This window comes from Quercus suber, unplaced genomic scaffold (genome assembly GCF_002906115.3).
Source record: "Quercus suber isolate HL8 unplaced genomic scaffold, Cork oak 2.0 scaffold_641, whole genome shotgun sequence".
NCBI lineage: Eukaryota > Viridiplantae > Streptophyta > Magnoliopsida > Fagales > Fagaceae > Quercus > Quercus suber.
In genome coordinates, this window is record NW_027070082.1 from 353,427 (window position 1) to 373,428 (window position 20,002).

The 20,002-nt window shown below is 34.1% G+C and overlaps 2 protein-coding genes and 1 long non-coding RNA gene across 10 annotated transcripts; 1 reads left to right on the forward strand and 2 right to left on the reverse strand.

Annotated features, from left to right (window-relative positions):
- Nucleotides 1–2,663: 2,663 nt before the first annotated feature.
- LOC112005551 (2-hydroxy-palmitic acid dioxygenase MPO1) lies at nt 2,664–9,999 on the reverse strand. Of its 5 annotated transcripts, none has more exons than XM_065765576.1 (5): nt 9,417–9,999; nt 6,655–6,717; nt 6,505–6,576; nt 6,278–6,423; nt 2,664–2,993 (listed from the first exon to the last, which is right to left on the reverse strand). In XM_065765576.1, the coding sequence occupies exons 1-4, from the start codon at nt 9,768–9,770 to the stop codon at nt 6,307–6,309; spliced, it is 606 nt and encodes a 201-aa protein (XP_065621648.1). In that variant the 5' UTR covers nt 9,771–9,999; the 3' UTR covers nt 2,664–2,993; nt 6,278–6,306. The 5 variants fall into 5 exon arrangements, with proteins under 5 accessions (XP_065621648.1, XP_023893597.1, XP_023893598.1 ...); XM_024037829.2 differs by lacking the exon at nt 2,664–2,993 and adding an exon at nt 3,325–3,897; XM_024037830.2 differs by lacking the exon at nt 2,664–2,993 and adding an exon at nt 3,325–3,955.
- On the forward strand, nt 2,771–6,048 carry LOC112005550 (cytochrome P450 704B1). The gene is made up of 6 exons (XM_024037826.2): nt 2,771–3,043; nt 3,650–3,865; nt 4,055–4,351; nt 4,460–4,846; nt 5,318–5,518; nt 5,613–6,048. Exons 1-6 carry the CDS (start codon nt 2,771–2,773, stop codon nt 5,790–5,792), a joined length of 1,554 nt encoding a protein of 517 aa, XP_023893594.1. The 3' UTR covers nt 5,793–6,048.
- Nucleotides 10,000–13,188: 3,189 nt separating the features above from the next.
- LOC112005582 (uncharacterized) lies at nt 13,189–19,580 on the reverse strand. Of its 4 annotated transcripts, XR_010625853.1 has the most exons (11): nt 19,497–19,580; nt 18,264–19,378; nt 17,074–17,283; nt 16,928–16,980; nt 16,049–16,227; nt 15,453–15,483; nt 14,420–15,348; nt 14,230–14,304; nt 14,021–14,095; nt 13,536–13,925; nt 13,189–13,416 (listed from the first exon to the last, which is right to left on the reverse strand). It is a non-coding gene; the product is annotated as an uncharacterized LOC112005582 (long non-coding RNA). The 4 variants fall into 4 exon arrangements; XR_010625855.1 differs by lacking the exon at nt 14,021–14,095; XR_010625854.1 differs by lacking the exon at nt 14,021–14,095 and having other exon boundaries at nt 13,536–14,020.
- Nucleotides 19,581–20,002: the final 422 nt, after the last annotated feature.

Consider the following 20,002-nt stretch of genomic DNA (forward strand, 5'->3'; position numbering starts at 1 on the left):
TGAGATTGAAAGTTGAAAAAGCAACTTTCAATCTCAGCCATTAAATAAAATATTATAAAAAAGAGTTAAAATGTTAAAGTTAAAAAGTTAAAAAAGTTTAAAAAATTGTGAAGAAAATGGAGGTATTGCACCCAGTGCAATACCTAGGGCAATACCCTAAGTATTGCACCTAATGTGAATCCATTATCATGCTACTCTTGCGTAGAGCAGGGCCGGCCCTAGGCTTAGGCCACTTAGGCAATCACCTATGGCTCCTATTAGAGAAAGACCCCTAAATTTTGGGGCAAAAATTGAGATATATATATATATATATATTTTGGGATATAGGAAAAAAAAATTAATTTTACATTTTTCTTCTACTTTTAAGAAGTACTAAAGAATTGAGCAATGCTAGAAATATTACAATTTTAAATACATAGGGCTTACAAATATGTGTCATTAATTACAAGAAATAATTTAGATAGGAAAATACTATAAATACTATAAATTTTACTTTAAAACCTTTATACAAATTGATGTGACAATTAATATGATTTGTAGACGTCAACAACCTATTAATGCATTTTTAAATAACTTCGTGATAAATCTTTATAAGCATCATGTTGTAAAATTTATAACATCTCTAACATCATTCATTCAAATACTTGTTTATTATCTTCTTGAAGTGTCATTAATTACATTCATTGCTACAACATTTGTACTTTTTTTTAGTAAAATTTGTTATAGTTTTAGCATTTCTTTAACCCAAAAAAAAAAAAAACATATTACAAGATAAAAAGAATGCATTTTTGTTATATAAAAATTATGATATTGAAAACTAGTTAAATATTATTTAATTAATAACAAAAAGGCCCTATTTAAATATATCGCCTTAGGCCTCAAAGTTTGTTAGGCCGCCCCTGGCGTAGGGTTACCCATCCCTATATAATTGCACCGATCCCTATGTGAGAGTGTGCTTACATATATTTTATATACGCCATATACTCTATAAATGAACTAAATCTGCATTGAATTGGTGACATATTTTTTATTCCTCCTACATGAAGTATGAAGAGTTTGGCTTACCTATAATGCTTTATGTATTGGAAGTGACATTGACACAAGTTCTAATTAAAATGGTCATTTTGACTTAGTATCCCATCAAATGCACAGAAACATTGGACAAAAGCCTTACCCATTAAGAAAACCTTTAAAAGATGATTTGTTATACACATATATGAAAGTGTGTATGGGTTGAATTTCATACTTTTCAATGCAAGCTGTGCAAAAGTTAGATGGAATTCCACAAATACATTGTGGCGTGTGAGAAAAAAATGAAAGAGAAAGGAGACTTTTTTCTTTTTTCTTTTTTCTTTTTTCCTTTTGTCCTATATACATACTCGAAGAGAGATAAATTAAGGGTTTTCTTTAAAGAAGGATTTTGATTGCTATGACTAAAAAAAAAGTTGAAATAGCTATAGGAGAGATCTTGGACCTTGGTGCCTTGTTGGTTCCACTGGTTTTTTTATAGTAAGATTGTATTATTTCATAAATATAATATTTTTGCATTTTTGCAATTTATTGTGAACTAAAGTTTTGGACATATATTTGAGTGTTGTAATATTTATTTTATTCTAATATATTGATCAAATTTACCTTGTATTTTTGCTTTCCCTCCACGAAATTGGTGTGTACTTGCATGATTTATTGCTTTGACTATAGCTTGGAATTATTTTAATTTGATTCACACATAGACAAAAGTTTAGCCCGGCTGTTAGAGAAATATTATGGAGTGATTAAAAAATTGACTTCTAATGTGTCTACTTGAATATGGTATTAAAGTGGTAAATTTTTTTAAGTCCCATATAGAAAATGAAAGAGATAATATATGAGTTTATATACTAATGGATTGGATATTAAGTTAGGCTTAGCTAGGCATATGTCTGTTACATATTTATTTTTATTTTTGAACAGTGTGTAAGTGCATCGTTCATTCTTCACATATCTAGTTTATGAGTTATTTAATTATTTTTTAAATTCCATATTACATATATATATATATAGAATGTATATATTGTTTTTGTTTATTGAATATGTTTGTGTTTTTGTTTATGATTGGATCTGTATATTGTTTTTGATTGCTTGAGTACATGGGAAGCAAGTTGGATGATGAGCCTAGTACTTCGGCGCACGCGTGCATGGGTTTGGAATGCCGTTGGGATTGATGAAGACAATTCAGACCCTAATAGATTATCATAATAATAAATCAATGCACTTCCATCAGCAAGAACGAATTCTATATGAATTAGTTTTAGTCTCTGCTCAATTTAATGAAACACTCTTTCTCTAATCTTTATTTTCATTTTTTTAAAACCATTGCTAACTTATTGACTACGTGATGGGTCTCATGGACCCCTTTTGTTACTTGAATTCATGTGAAATTTCTGTGTTGTTCACTTGCTCCAACTGCATACTTCAATATTTACAAACTACAAATGGGGCAAGTTAGGTCAAGAACACAAAGAGGGTGAAATATTTTTTTATCTTCAATCACCCTAAAGTGTAAAAAGATTGTTGACAAAGTATAGCTATCTCATTGCTAATCATAAGTCACACTGCTTACCGACATTTTAACCACTCCTTATACCATAGTCATTATAAAGAACAACCCCATCTAAGCTCTCTTTGTCAAACATAGGTAGATGCTCTTTATTAGCCTTCAATTTTCATTTGAAATTGGAGAAGAAAAAGAATCTATCATTAATTTGTTGCTTCCACAGGTAGATAAAGCATGGATTTGTGGATGATAGCTTGCGTGATTTTGACATGGATATTTATCCATAGATTGAGCCAAAGGTACAAGAAAGGCCCCAAAACATGGCCACTAGTGGGGGCAGCAATAGAACAACTAATTAACTTTGACAGAATGCACGATTGGCTTGTCGAGTACCTGTCTGAATCAAAAACTGCCGTGGTCCCAATGCCATTCACAACATATACTTACATTGCAGATCCTGCAAATGTAGAACATGTCCTTAAGACCAACTTTGCCAATTATCCGAAGGTAAAGGATAATGATATTCATTCAAAATGTCATTGTTATTGATGTAGCTATTTGCTTTTACAATCGTGGAATGGTAGGAGATATATATTACGCACTGCTTTAACTAGTTTGTTAAAGATTCATAGCTGACCTCAATTTTGTGACTATTTGAGTCTGTTTGGCTCCATGTTGAACTGAGCCATAAAAAGCTGTTTTTGTGCTACAAAGCACTTGAAGCTGAAAATTTTGAAATTTTAGGAAAAAACTCTATAATTTATTGTTCATGCTTTAAAATCCAGAACTTTGAAGCAATATTCATTGTAATTTGCCAAATATTCAAAACACTACAAAGTTGAAGTTAAAGCACCATATCACAAAAACTCTACCGTTTAAGCACTACTTCCCACAGCGCTGCCAATGGGTACTAGAGCTTGGTTGTTATTGTTACAATGCTTATCGATAAACTGTATGTGCAGTTAACTTCAAGACAAATATAGGTTTATCAGGTAATATGCATCAACATCATGGAACAGTCTCTGGTTAAATGCAAGGCTTGGACTACATGCTTTCTGTTTATCTTCTGTAATTTTTTATGCCTTTGATATGTGAGTGTAATTCTGACTGAAGGGTGTAGTGTATCATTCGTATATGGAAGTGCTGCTTGGAGATGGGATTTTCAATGCAGATGGTGAGCTTTGGAGGAAACAAAGGAAGACTGCAAGCTTTGAGTTTGCTTCCAAGAACTTAAGAGATTTCAGCACTACAGTGTTCAGAGAATATAGTCTGAAGCTCTCTGCCATTCTAAGTGAAGCCTCTTTCCACAACCAAGAAGTAGAAATGCAGGTCACTTCAAAACCTCTTTGAATTCCTAAATGCTGGATAATCATAGAAGTTAGAGGGTAGTCAAGGCACCATGGAAATAAATTCTGCTTACTGCAAAAACATAATGAAATGACTTAAAATTCTTTTTTTCAAAAGCTCCTCACTTTACTACTGCCATGTCTTAATAAGTATTAAAAATTTCTTTTCTAGGATTTGTTGATGAGGATGACTTTGGACTCTATATGTAAGGTGGGATTTGGAGTGGAAATTGGGACTTTGGCTCCTAATTTACCAGATAATCACTTTGCTCAGTCTTTTGACAACGCAAACATCATAGTGACACTTCGGTTCATTGATCCGCTGTGGAAAATAAAGAAATTTCTGAATGTGGGCAGAGAAGCTTTACTTGATAAGTGCATTAAAATCATTGATGACTTCACCTACTCAGTTATTCGGAGAAGGAAAGCAGAAATAGTAGAAGCTCGAGAGAGTGGCAGAAAAAGCATGGTAACATGATAGAAACTCCTTATGTTTTTTCTAAAGCTTGTTTCTCTAGCATTACTGAAAGGTACAAATTCACTATTAAGAAAAAAAATTTCACCATAAAAATTTCAGATGAAGCATGATATATTGTCAAGATTTATTGAATTAAGTGAAGACATGGAAAGCAATTCAACAGACAAGAATCTCAGAGATGTTGTCCTGAATTTTGTGATTGCTGGCCGTGACACAACAGCAACTACTCTCTCATGGGCTACATACATGATAATGACCCATGCTGATGTAGCTGAGAAGCTTTACTTGGAGCTCAAAACTTTTGAAAAAGAACAAGCAAAAGAAGAGAATGTATCATTGGTTCAGTGTGACACTGAGGACTCTGAATCATTCAATCAAAGAGTAACACAATTTGCAGGACTCTTGAATTATGATTCTCTGGGGAGGTTATATTATTTGCATGCAGTGATCACAGAGACCCTTCGTTTGTACCCAGCAGTCCCTCAGGTTTGGCCTCTTTTTTTCCATTCAATTGGTGCATGCTATGAAACATTCTACAGGGAAAGTAAGTCAGTTTAAATTCCATCTTTTATCCATAAAACAAGAATAGTTGACATAACAGATGACTTGAATAGGACATTGCTTCTCCTGTTCAGTAACTCTTCTGCATGTTAAAATGATTGGAGTGTGCTGAAGAGAGAGAAGCAAATCCAAAGGAAAAATCATTTTGATGTCCACCTATAGCTACTCCAAATGGTCTAATTCATAGCTCTTCCCCAAGGGCAGAATGGACAAAGCTGCATTATGGTACCAAAGCATGTAGCCTATGGAGAATGGAATACTTAGAAGTTCATGTTCTATACTGGACTACAACTTTCATCCATGAATGAAGCAGATTGACCTGCTTTTCAGATAAATTATACTTCTCTAAGCTCCTTTCAAGAGCATACTCAATGAATGAAAATTTTCTGTTTATAGGACCCCAAGGGCATTTTGAAAGATGATGTCTTGCCGGATGGAACCAAAGTAAGAGCAGGAGGCATGGTAACTTACGTTCCCTACTCAATGGGTAGAATGGAATACAACTGGGGCCCAGATGCAACTTCATTCAAACCTGAGAGGTGGCTCAAAGATGGATTCTTCCAAAATGCATCTCCATTCAAGTTCACTGCATTTCAGGTAAGTATTTGAAGCTTTATTTACCAAGGTTTTGTGTTTGGGAATTTGCTGGACATTGAGGTGTTTCATGGTTCTTGTTTTCTGTGTCCTTCAGGCTGGGCCAAGGATATGCCTTGGGAAGGACTCTGCATATCTCCAAATGAAGATGGCACTAGCCATTTTGTGTAGGTTCTACAAATTCAGTTTGGTGCCAGGTCATCCAGTGAAGTACAGGATGATGACAATACTATCAATGGCGCATGGCTTGAAGCTTACCATAGCAAGACGTTCTTAAGATGCCCTAGTTGCTGTTCTTCTGTCATGCAATTAGCATCAGATTGTAACGCAAGGGCTGGACAGTTTATTAACCGTTTGAAGGCTAAAACAGAAAAAAAATTGCTAACTATCTTGTGCAAAGAAGAGAAATATGGAACAATGCACTATATTTTGGGGGAAAAGGGTAAGCTTGTAGTATCCACTAAACTAAGGAGTAATCTGGCGCATGTGATTTAAAACCAAAATAATAAAGGACCTTGATTTTAGAGGGGCTACTTTGCTTGCTTTCTTAATACTATGGGTGTTAAGGAGGAAGGTTGATAAATGTTGGGATGTTCAGAAAATAGCTATAAATTTGAATTCTTTCTTCAGCTTAAATCTGAAGTTGTTCCATAAAGATAAAATCATGAAGTAATCTGATCTAATGCTAATAATATTATACACATGGAAGTATTACAGTATTTATAGTTCGCTTATTTATATTCACGGGAACTATGGTGAAACCTGATCTTGATGAAGACAAACAGCAGAAACTAAGAAATTAATTTCTGCTTCTGGTCTTGCCATTCATTGATTTCAGCTTCTATCTTTGCTCGCACTATTGCGTGAAAACCTGAGTATGGCTCATAACCAAAGAAGGTCTGAAGAGCCTGAAGCAATTTAAAATACCAGTTATAAAGCATAGTCTGAAATGGTAAAGGAATCCTGCTAATTAAAATAAAATTATGTACCTCCAGCAGCACAAAGAAGGGAGCCATTATAAAGGCTTGAACAAGGTTATCCAAAAGAGCTGGTGCTCGTCCCTGCAGAACATGATTAAGTTTAAGGAATAATCAGTCTGACAGGTCATTAACCATGTTGCAAACAAAAAAATTAGTTACCTCGAAGATCCCATGGCCAATAAACTGTACAGTCCAACATAATATCTGAGCCACCAGTACAACCTGGAAATAAATTGGTAGTGGTTGAAATTAAATGAGATAAAATGAAAATCCCTTAAATAATTTATACTATCAAGAAGAAAAAAGCGCATTAGTAAAAACTTGGAAGTACAGGAAATTGGTGCTAAAGCGAGCAACAGCTTTATTTCATAGAAATAAGTGTATTATAAGCAAAAAACTTCTCACCAAAACAAAAGTAGTCGTATGATCCAAAACAGTCATGCAACCATTATTCTTTGTAATCAAAGAAGATCCACATATCTTAACCCAAGATTTTATGACTCTAAACTATGAAGGGAACTAGGGAAGTAGCATCCCTTTGATTTTTAATTTTCTCAAGACTAATGTTCTGTGAAAATGGTTAAAGTTAAAGCAATATGCCCCCATCTCCATCCCGTAAGACTTAATTGTCCAAACATAAAAGAGCCTCATTCAGCATCAATGCACTCTTTTCTTGAAATCATTCTCCCTCATAGAAGCATAGCTGGGTGGGTTTCACACATCATTCACTTTCATTCTCCTAAATAAACCAGAGACCAAGGGCACCTTTAACAGTAATTCAAGTACAAACTTCTGATGCCTTAACCTTATAATGCTTGCATTCCTAATATTGTCTAGCCCATAATGTATTAGTTTTCTTCCCAAAATGCATCAAGACGTAAAATGTGATAGGCTTTTATTTGTCAATACACTTATGAGTTCCTTTCATGTTGTGAACAAGCGTATTGGAGCCATGTTGTAATAATGCAGTGCGTCACTGTCAAAGGATGGAAATGGAAGGAGATGATTCCAAGGAGGTGTCTTTGGAGCTATAAACTTTATATTATGAGTATATATCAATAAACAAATAAAGACAAAGGAATCAATAAATCCTTTTTTTTTTTTTTTGCTGGAAAGGAGTGTATAAATCTAAATATGAAGTACTCCCCACATTTTTTACTTATTCATCTAGCAGTTTTTTTAATATAACAATTAAAAAGACCAATTACAGAAAGCTTTCTGTTTTTTTTTTTAAAAAAAAAAAAAAAACTACTGGGCTCCTTGTAACAAGCAAAGATTATGCTCCTTCCTCAGATAGCTACATCTTAAACTCTTAAAATTACTAGCGCCAGATAATAAACAGAAAAAGACAAAGGAGTCAACAGATCTAAATATGAGTACCCCATATTTCTTACTTATTCATCTTGTAATGTTTTCATATAACAATTAAAAAGACCTATTACAGAAAACTCAAAACTTTCAGTGATTTTTTTTTTTTGAATGGGGTCCCTTGTAAAAATCAGAGATTATGTTCCTTCCTCATATAGCTACATTACAACTGAGCTGGCAATAGCTTAAAAAATGTAAAACAACCTCAAGCAGGACCTGTTACAATTCATAAAGTGGGACCCTGATTCTGCAAGCCTAAGAATAAGTATATGAGAAAAAATAAAAATAAAAATTTAAATAAAAATAAATTTTCTTTGCTAGTTATGAATGGGCTTATTTTGACAAATTATGTGTAATGCACGACAAGCCATCCTCACTTGATAAAAATTCTTCTCCTTAACTATTCTTGTAAAATAAAAGGAAACAAAATGGAAGACAATATATCCCTCAAAGAAACAACTAAGAAAAGACAGAATAAGGAATTATATCATAATATGCAACAGGAACAAGAATGCAAAGCAGAACTGCTCTAGCATTTCTAGCATTACATAATCTCGATTACGAGTCTAATGTGAATATGGCAGTAGAACAGAATATCATTCATCTCAGCATAGAATAAGGCTGCCAAGAAAACAATGAAGCAACAAAAAAAAAATAAGATGCTAAATCGCTTTTTGTTTCATCAAAATATAGTTAGTACATTCCTAGCACAACATAGAACCAAAAACCATTCATCCAATAACACATATTCCTTCAGAAAATGAAAATGATCCTAAACTCTATTAATTCCCAACGAAATTCAGTAATAAACAAAACTGAATACTAATTCAGCACAGTAAGGGCAAACAAAAGAGTGGTTTTTTACTGTCATAGTGGCCAAATGACAACAGAAACACCGGCTCAATTGCAAAATATTAAAACAAGCAAGTTAGTGCGTAAGAAGCATGGACATGTACATGGATGCAACACCATATGGGACATGGTGACACTGCAATTCTTGAAAAATTAGTATGATACGACATTAATCAATATATCGTTATGTATATATTATGTTAATTCTAAGTTTTTAAAATAAATAACAACTATCAGAATCTTTAAAAACATATCTAAAATCAAAGGAATTTTTAAAAGAAAAAGTTATATTTTTTCTTCTTGACTCAGTAAGGACACGCATGTGTGTGTCCCCGGCGTGTCCTTGTTCTACAAGGTCACTCAGGAATTTTGGAGTGTCTTGTGCTTCTTATGTTAGTGCTATAACATGAAAAAATGTTCTTCATTCAGAATCCTGAAAATTACTACAAATTTTCCCAAAACAAAAAGGATTCCCTTATGCAAAACACCACAGATTATCCAAATTCTAAACCACATGTAAGCTATCTACTGCGGCAACCACAAATTATTTCCAATGACTCCAAGCATTAACAAACTCATAACTCTCCCATAACAAAACAATTAATAATCATATAAACAAAATACCCTTTAAATTTCAAATACAAAAGGGAAGCCATAGTAGATTTATGAACAACAAACTAATAATAAACTAAGAATTGTACCTTCCAAGCTAGTGAAAACCCGAGTCTACTTGCAATGAAACTGCTAGCAACCCAACAAATAGCACAGAGCAGAGCAGCCAAGGACCCAGCTTTCACATCCAAACAGAAGTAAAACACAGAATAGATCAAAGCTAACAAGAACCCAAAATTCAGAACCAGAACAAAATGAGTCCCAAACAGAAAAACCTCCAAGTGGGGGAGGCTGAACAGAGAGGGCGTGAAATAAAGCATAAGAAGAGCTGTGAAAAAGATTGGCCAAACAAACACCATATGGATGGCTATGTTTATTCGGTTGCTATGATAAGCACCATAGAAAGCAAAGTGCTTTTCAAGGTCAAGCAATCCCTTTCCCATTAGGGTATGAGGAAGCTTTTTTTCAGGGAAAGTAAGTGATTTTCTTGCGAGTTTTCCCGATAAAAAAATTGGGTTTTGCTTGAATTTGTGTGAGGGAAAGAGGGTTTTGAGAATTGGATGAAAAGGTTTTGCTAGTTGTTAGAAAAGAGAACGACAAATTACAGAGGTTTCAAAGACAGAACAGAAGCCATGGAAAAGGCTTCATTTTGCTTTAGTGAATAAACAACGATGTGACTTGTAAATTGTAACAGACCAACTTATTTAGCTATGATAAGCTCACCCGAGGTGGATATTACTAGGTCACCAAGAGAATGTGATTGGCTAGTGAGTAAAAAAATTTAAGCACATGGGAAGATTTCAAATTAAACTAAAGACACACCATTTGCTACAACAAAAATGAGAGCATTTACCGTGATTGATAAGATCATTCACAGTTAGGATGCCAAATTGCTATTTTAAACAACTAATACAACAAAAATGAGGTTGCAAGTCATGAGTAGTATTTGTTATAAATACAATGTTTTACACATTCATACATTTAAAAATCGTGACTTGATAAGAGCATTCACAATGATGATGTTAAATTGCCAAATTGCTATTTTGAATAACTAATACAACAAAAATGAGGCACATGAGTGGTGTTTGTTATAAATACAATGTTTTACACATTCGTATACTTGAAAATCGTGCCTTCAAGTAATGATTTTAGTGCATTTTGTGTGTTTTTGCAACAATATTTAGCCATGAGTGATTGTTTTTCATAGATTTTTTCCCCTTTGTATTACTTAAAATTATGGCAAAAAACGACAAAAATGTTTTATTTATAGACTTTCTCTATATTTGTAGGACCATGTTGTATTCCTAATCAAATAAAACGTGGGCATATTTAGATTTTAAATTCTTTGAATCAAACAATACCTTAGTTCAACTTTTTAACTTTTCAAGTTTCAAATAATAATATGAACTTTTAAGATTGTGTCCATGTAAGTTTTAAACTTTTCAAATTTGATTTAGAATTTTTGCTGAGTTTGATTAGGGGTTAAATAATGTAGGCTCAATTAAAGAACTAAACGATTTAGTTTATAATAGTCTTAAAATTTGAAATTCTTAAAATTAAAAGGTTTAATTTGAAATCACTTACTTGTAAAAAAATTGAAATCACCTACTTTAAAATGTAATTTACCTAAACTTTTTTTTCTTTTTGACTTTTGACATTTCTTTGAAGCAAGCTAGTGGGAAAGGATTGCAGATTATAAAGAAAAATGTGTGTAGTCTTTGTAATTTAAGCTATATTGCAATTTTCAATATTATTGCCAATCATTTCCTTGTATTGAGTTGACTCAACATATTTAAGTTGATGAAAAAGTATATGGTTGAGAGTTGAGAGTTGATGTAGTTCAATAGTGATTGTCAAAGCTAAAAATAATAAATATTCATCGACCATTTTAATTTAATTAAGTTTGCAAACGGGGACCCTCAATTGTATTAGAAGCTCTCATTAGAAATTAGAAAAGGGCCAATGTCCAACACCTCAATGAATGTAAACAACAACCCAACATAACTTGAAAAACCTATACACAACTGACAACCGTTTGAAATTATATAATTGGTAGCTGGAGAGCTTTCTAATTTTTGGTAGTAGATGGAGAGCTTAATACCTCATTCAATGGTATTTTGCCTTGCATGCAATCCATGAGTGTTATGTTAGGTGGAACGCAAAGGAGAGCAGGAGCCTGAACTTAAGCATACATTAACAAACTATTAAAGGAGAAAGTTAAACAAACATTGGATGGGAGAATGGTGGATCACCAATGAGAGGAATTGCTAATGCTGTCACATATTATTTCTATTAGCGACTAAGGCCCGCTGGAGGATGAGTCTCAACTCTCAAATTGTGTGCAATCTCTTTAGGAATGCTACATTCAACATACTAACTTGACATATTTAACTCAGTTCAATCCAACCCGATTTTTTGAGTTGGTATTTTTGGGGATAGATAAGTTGGATTGAATTCTAATTTTTTTAAGGCTTGGGTTGGGATGATTTTGCCATTATTAATAGCTTAAATATATTATTTTAAAATTTTAATTTTGACAAAATGGGATTTGGTTGAATTTGCTATCTTGTGCAAAGAAGAGAAACATGGAACAATACAGTATATTTTGGAGGAAAAATGGTAAGCTTGTAAGTTGTAACATCCCCTATACTAAGATGTAATTTGGCGCATGTTACTCAAAACCAAAATAATAAGGGACCATGATTTTAGAGAAGCTACTTTGCTTACTTTCTTAATACTTACTGGTGTTAAGGAGGAAGATTAATAAATGTCGGGATGTTCAGCAAATAGCTATAAATTTGAATTCAGTCTTCAGCTTATATCTAAAGTTATTCCATAAAGATAAAATTATGAAGTAATGTTTTGTTATCTAATGCTAATAAATCACAATGCGGATATTATTATATACATGAAAGTATGAAGGTATTTATAGTTTGCTTATTTCTAGAGATGACCGAAATACCTTCTAGTCACGTTGACACCCCTACTTTTCGTAATAGTCAAAAACCATAAAAAAAATCTTCCAAAAATTCGCAAAGAAAGAAGGGCCGTGTGTGTGAGATAGAGAAAATAGACTTGTTTTCATACTACAGCGATCAAACAGACTTGTTGGCGTTTGGAGGACAGATTTGAGACAATTTCTTGTTTTAAAAGGAAATGTACTCTTGTTTTGGTGTGTGCACGTACCAAAAATCCACTGTAAAAGTTTTTTTTTTTAATAATTAATTATTTTTTGAAAAAAATTATTTTAAAACTAATATAATTACCATTTTAATGGAATTGGTTAGAAATTTTTTTTTTCTTACTATGATTGAAATATTTGGATATTTTCGGTTCTGAAAAAAGTTTCCTTCAAATTTAATAATAATAATAATAGAAAACTTGTGCTTTCAAATCCACAGGCACCCTCAGTTCTCTCTAGTTTTGAGGTCGCAACAGTAAAGAGAGTTTCGGACTTCCTTTCTTCGTACCAGATACGTATGACATCTCTGTATTTTGAAAAAACATTGCAACACTCGAAAGTAGAAAATTTTCACACAACCACCTTCAACCATCTTTTCTCTAGAACACATTAAATATTTTTCGTGACTTGTTTGGTGACATACACAACATTGGTGGATTTGTAGAATTGATGAGATACATACATAGATTCAGCCAGAGAGGTCGATAGAAAGAGCGACACAAAAATACTAAATTGAAATAATTAATTGTTGATTTTTTTTTTTAATCAAAAGTTGATGAAATTAGCATAATCTAAAAAATTATAAATCACTTATCTTCAAAATAATGATTTTGATTTGCCAAGAGTCATGTAGCTCAACTGGCACAATACTTAGCGTATTGAAAACTTTTTGACAGGCATTAAAAGAAATCAACCAGAGGACAACAATCCAATTGCAAACCAAAACACTGTTAAGAATCTGTCCCCTTTCAAGGGCCATAATAAGGCAATGTCATACTGAAATTCATTTTCAAGAAAACATGAAGACCCTGCCAATCTCAAATAACAGACATTCTCACCAGCTTATTGTAAAGAATGCGGTCATCCTTGCTGGTGTTGCTCTCTAACAATGCACTTTGCACAAGTTCCTGATACATGAGATACATTAGCTACCAAACAATCAACACAAAAATATCAACAATAAAAAATACAGACAACCAAAAAATAATCAAATATGGAACAGTAATTGAATAACAGATTTTTTCACCTTCACATCCCTGTGTGAGAGGAACTTCCCCAAGTTGTGGATGATCAACCTCATATCTTCAACTAGAAAGACAACAGTTACTCCTTACCACACTAATCATCATGATATCACGCATATGAGAGAGAGAGAGAGAGAGAGAGAGTACACATAGATGATCAACCTCAAATCTTCACCTCATCAACATGATCAACAGTTTTATCCTCCTCATGGACCTTGGTTTTGTCTTCATCTGGTTGAGCTGTGTTCAACGTTTCAGACTTGTTATCTTGCTCTTTCACAGGGAGATCACTGGTCTTTGCTCACTTCACTGGTGATTTTTTATCCCTTTCCTTTTCTTGAATTTCATCCCGTTGCCTCTTATGTTTTTGTCACAAATTTTAGACGTAGTTTCTGCACATGCTCTCACCCAAAAAATAAGCATGTAAATGAGGATGCCTCAAGAAAGGAAGCAAGTATTGTGCATATTGACATAGTCCACAGCAAACCTGTAGAAATGTTAAAATACGACTACCCATCTGATATTGAAGCATTTCATACAACGATTCAGCAAATAATGACAACTGCAAGAAACATGATCTTTCTAGTTATACAAGCTCACACACACACACACACACAGAGTGAGAGAGAGAGAGAGAGAGAGAGAGAGAGAGAGAGAGAGAGAGCATATAAAAGAAGTGGATGAAGCAGAACACACCTCAAATGTTGATTCTTGGATGTCCTTGTCAGTATAATCCAGGAATGAATCCGGTGAATGTGATAATAAACGAAGCTGTAATAAAAGATTCATAGTTAGACAAGGAGTACAAACAAGTTACATTAGATGGGGTGAAATAAATTTGATTAACATGTAGAATATAATGCTGTGTAGGATGGCAAAAACCTACTTTGGATTCCTTGCTCTATTTGGTTTGTAAAATCAATCCAGGGTGTCGAGGAGGTTCTTCAGGCTCTCTTTTCTTTCAAATCTTTATTTGATTTGCTTCTAGAGTCATCTTTTCCATCATTGTCTTTTCTCACTTTCTCATCTTTAGATTTATCCCCAGCTTTTAATTTTCCCTTCTTGCCATCATTTTGAGGAACTTTCTTCTTGTCAGCATCAGTCTCCACTTTAGGCACCATGCCACTTTTCTCACCAGTTTTTCTTTCATCGTCCTTATCATCTTTGTCAGCCTTTATCTCTGTTTTGCTTGAATTGCCATCTCCTTGCTTCTTAGTGGCAACTGTTTTGGAGTCGGTCTTGGGAACTGTTTTCTTTTCAGATCTTTTGACTTCACTGACCAGATTTTCAGCATCTGCTGCTTGCCTCTGTTTTTGGTTTCATGCACTGCCTGAACTACCTTTATTTCATCCCCATCAGCGTCTTTCTTAGGTCCAGAAACCCCATCACTGGATTCCAAACCAGAGACCTTTTTTTGGCTATCCTCTTAATTATTTTTTTCTCCACAGTTGTTTATACACTGGTACCTTCCACAACTGCAGCACTGGTTGGATCTGAATTATCCTTTGGTTTATCTTCAGTACCTTTTGAACAATTTTTCCTGCTGGAACCTTTTTACCACCTTTTTTCTTACAAATGTTTTAGTGGTAGCAACTGATTTATCCTGTTGATCAGGTATCTCTGAGTTTACATTCTTCAGTCCATTATCCTTCTCATCCAATCACCCTTTGCTTCAGCTGTAGTAATTCCTTTCAGACCATTTCCATTTTTCTCCTTTTTGTTAAAATCTTCTGCTTGTCCAGAGGATGTGGACTCTTTTCTTTTTTTCCGATTTGTCTAGTCTTTTGACATCTTTCGAGGAATCCTTTTCCTTACCTAAATTACAACCCCCCAAAAAAATGAAATCAATTTGATCACTGATGACTAACATAAGAAGAAAAGAGATATCAAATAAAATGAGACCATGCACAACAATTTACCTTTCAGCCCATCTTTCTTCTCACTAGACCTCTGACAACAATACAGCATTATATAAGTAAGAAGAAAGCAACAAATCCAAAAGACCTAGGCAAGAATAGACATGATTGCCAAACATTGAGCACCAATGTTGCTCTAAATAGAGCCAGAATGTTAAATAATATATATCTCCATGTAATTGGTATTAAGACTTTAATGGGGTGAATTCGGCAACATTGTGTCCAGAATCTAAATATGTTTTGACCAACCCACTTTTCAATTACATGCCCCTATCACGAGAGCCAGATATCGAGTTCTTTTCAGGTTGATTTCTACGAATACAGCTCCACACTCAAATTTCCTATTCAAAAATCTGTTTATTGGAATTGACTACAAGCAAAGCACTCAAAATGCATGAGTAACAATGTTTTCAACGACTGAATTTGATCTGCACTCAATCTCAGAACAGACATCTGTCCATGTATCTACATATGTGCATGACTGCATGCACATATTTTGTGTTTGTCTCAGCCAGTGTATAAATTAGATGTCTTTTAGCAATGAACCTGAGCATAAGTAAAACCAATAAAAAAAAGTTTCAAACAATATAACTACAAACCTCTTTTTTCAAAGAAAGTTGGCGCTCCCTCTCTGCAACAGCCTTCTTGTGAGCAAGCCATTGCCCATTGGTCTCTCCATGCATCCAAAGAAGGGAGACATTCAGAAAAATCTGGAACAAATAGTACAGTGACCTCCTTATGGCTAAAAAGTCCGTCCTTGCCAAGTCTGTCAGTGTATCTGCAAACACCTAGTAGAATTAAAAATTAAATTTCTGGATCCAGTAAACACACGCACGTAACCAAAAACAAAATCTCTAAATACAACCCAGAAACATCAAAAGAGTGCAAAAACACTACATATTGCATGGTGTCATCTGCATCACAACCAAAGAAAAACACTTTTTCTTTTTTTTGGTCAACAAAGATGATACCTAAAAAGTTATAAACAAGGAGCCTGAACCTGTACGGTAAATTATTACATATTGAAGAAGCCAAGACTCCAAAAAAATGGGGATAAGCTACCAATGAATCACCTCTTCCAGACCCCATAAAAGTGGAAACTTTGTACAGTGGGTACAAATATTTTATGGAAGTAGCCAAAAATATAGATGTAAAAATGTAATGTTTGGGGAAATATCTCTATCATTACTTGTTAGTGGAAATAGACAAAGGCTAATTTAATGATTTAGTGTATATTTTAACAACTAAATCATCTTCTAATTCATAAAACTAAGATCTCAATAAAGAAAAAAAAAAAATCAAACATAAAGCAGAAGCCTTGAAGAAATTCATATCAATGTCAGCCACCTTAGATAACCCAAAAGGCCTATTGAAATAAGCTATAAAAGCCACAACGAGTATGTTCACTGTTGTAACAAAAATTCATAGTAACTGAAGAGGTCCTAATAAATGTAACAATCATCAAAAGAAAGTTCTACCTTAAGAAAACAATTCCAATGACAGCAGTTCTGCAAATCAAGTTGAGTGACATCTTTTGCATATCCACAAAGTAAAAATAACATCAGGTCATTTGAAGAACATAATTTCTAGATATCCTCTACAACAAATTTCCAACAGCACAAACCTATGGACTGTTTGAATTAAAGAGGTATCATCAACTGATGGGTCAACACCATCAGCAGGATTCCATTGACCACCAAGTGTTATGAAAGACTGGTCCTTTTTAAGCAAGGCAAACCGGAAATATTGCAAATGTGGGGCATGCGATCATCAGAACTTTTTTCAAACGACAACTCCTCCAGAGCATTCTTGCTAAGTCCGCTCATCAAAATCACTGAACCAAGAAGACAAAGAAACCTTAATTAATCATAACAAACTTTAATACAATTCATCATCCAACAGCAGCTTTAAAATAATCAAATGGTGACAAAGCACATAATAACGGATCCATCATGATAAAACATATAATAAGGGGACCCTCATCCCTCTTCCTATGGGCTCTCCCACACTTCTGGGGATCCTGAACATGTAAAACTTAACTGTGCATTCCACTGATAGAATTTCAGCAAAATAAATGCTTAAATGGACCCACAAAACCATGCACTCTTAGTCAAAATTAGTAAATCTAATAAATACATTTTGATTAAGAAAGATCAAAATTTTTATCAATCCCGCACAGGGGATGAAGCACAAGAGCTTTGAATGTTTTACTTCACCCCAAATTGTTTCTTCTTTTCTAGTTCATTAGTGAGTTTTTGCCCCAAGTGAGAAGAGAAGGGGAATTGAACTAGTGACCACCGGTTCATGAAGCATGATACCCAGAACTGTACCACCCCATGGGGCTAACCTTGCCCCAATCTATTATAAGTCATGCAAAATCTTTGCTAAGGGGGGAGAATTCATGACAACCTATCTTGTAAGAGACCTCATGATAATTTTTTTTTCCTTGAGATAAATTTATTGAGTAGCAAACCATGCTTTAACATTTTCATCATAAAGTAGCAAACGGTTCTCATATGATTTAAGAGCGCAATTAGTTAATCACCAGCAAGTAGCAATAAATCCACAATGCCCAAGAATATGAAAAACAACCAATTTATGGGCTTACGACTTCCTCATACAATATAATTATTATGTGGCCAGTTATTACTGATTCCAAAAGCTGGCAGAACCTTAACAGCATCAATGGAATAAATTGTCCACTGCACAGTGCATGTCTTTAATTGAAAAGAGTATAGTTTTATAATTTTAAAATGCATTGTCTTCCATTGAAACAAATATTGTTTTATAATTATAATTTTAAAAATGATTTACCTTTGCCTTCCACACTATATTTCCATGTTCTGATTTCGTAGGTGCTTCAGCCAAAAGCTCAGCAGATAGCTCTTTCAGCTCAGTTGCCTTCTCTTCTTCAACAAAATCATGCTCAAAACTGCCCGATGGGGCTTTTTAAGTGACTTTAAAGCAACAATTGTAAGACCAAACCAAGATTTCTTTTGAATTTGTCCAAGGTTCAGTGAATTTGGTGGCTCACCACTTGTCACAAATTGGATGTTTCTACCAATTTCTTGACCAAAGAGGTGATCAGAATGTAAAAGTTTGGGTGTTTAGGAAGGATTTGAAGAGCGTAGCTCCTTGCAAGATCAAAGTTCAGAAGGACCGCACAAGTTATGTGGAGGTGGATATTGTTGAACATACTGCTCCAAGAGAACTGAAAGTAATTTTAGCTCTAGACCTTCACAAGCGGCATTTGAATCCAGTCCATGTAATTGAGAAGAAAGTCCTTGAGAAATGTCCTCAATTACATGGACTAAATTTAAATGCCACTTGCAAAAGTCTAGAAATAAAATCACTTTCAGCTCTCTTGGAGCAATGTCCTCAGCAATATCCACTTCCACATAACTTGTGAGGTCCTTCAAAACTTTGATCTTGTAGGGAGCTACGCTCTTCAAATCCTTCCTAAAAACCCAAACTTTTACATTCTGATCACCTCTCTTATCAAGAAATTGATAGAAACATCCAATTTGGGACAAGTGGTGGGCCGCCAAATTCACCGAACCTTGGACAGATCCAAAAGAAATCTTGTTTGGTCTTACAACTGTTGCTTTAAGTCGCTTAAAAAGCTCCAACTTAGATTTGCCGCTACATCTTTTTCTCTTTTTCCAAACTTCAGTAAATTTGGAAGCCCGTCCAGGTCAATCTCTACACGCAAGTTGGTCATAGATTTCTTCTAACTTAAATAAGTTGTCCAAACCCTTAAGGACTCTCCCTCCAATTGAGTGTTTTGATTTCTCTTGAACTTATATCCTCAGCCATATCCTTTGGGTGAGACTTCAATGCTGCATCACAGGAGATTGTAATTCTATTATCTGTGGAGGGACTCCATACCCTTAGATGCAAATTGCATTCACCTAACAATGTAAATAATCCTAAAATTAAAAAATAACAAAAATTAGAAACTAGGGTATTAGAAAATAAAAAATAAAAAAGATTAGAAACATATCACTGCCTTTAATCACATCAAACTTTTCAGATTTAAATACTGACCCTTCTTTGAATCGAAATCAAAAATTGACAAAGAGGGCAATGGTCATTGCAACCACATCCTTGGCCTGCAACAAGATATATATAAGAAAATTAAGCATACTAAACACTAACTAAGTTGTAATATTTTTACTAAATACTACAAGATAAATGAAAGACTTACGGAATGATGCTATAGAGAGCCATTAGTTCTAGTAAAGTACTACTTCATGCATTCAGAAAAGAAAAAGAAAAAACTACTTCACACATGTCATGGACAGGTGGACTTCACCATCTTAGGTGTCCTTTTGTAGTCTTTTCCTATTCCTTTTCTTGTGTGATAGCGTTAGTCATTTACTAATTACCAAGGGCATGTTTGGTTTTTGATTCCAAACAGTAGTGTTCAGTGTATAGAAACTAAAAACTGTGGTTCTAAAAAAAATAATGTGTTTGGGAAGATTGGCTTCCTAGGATCCCCATGTATAGTCTAGGAGTGTGTGCGGTTCGGTAGGCTCGGTTTTTTTTCAAAT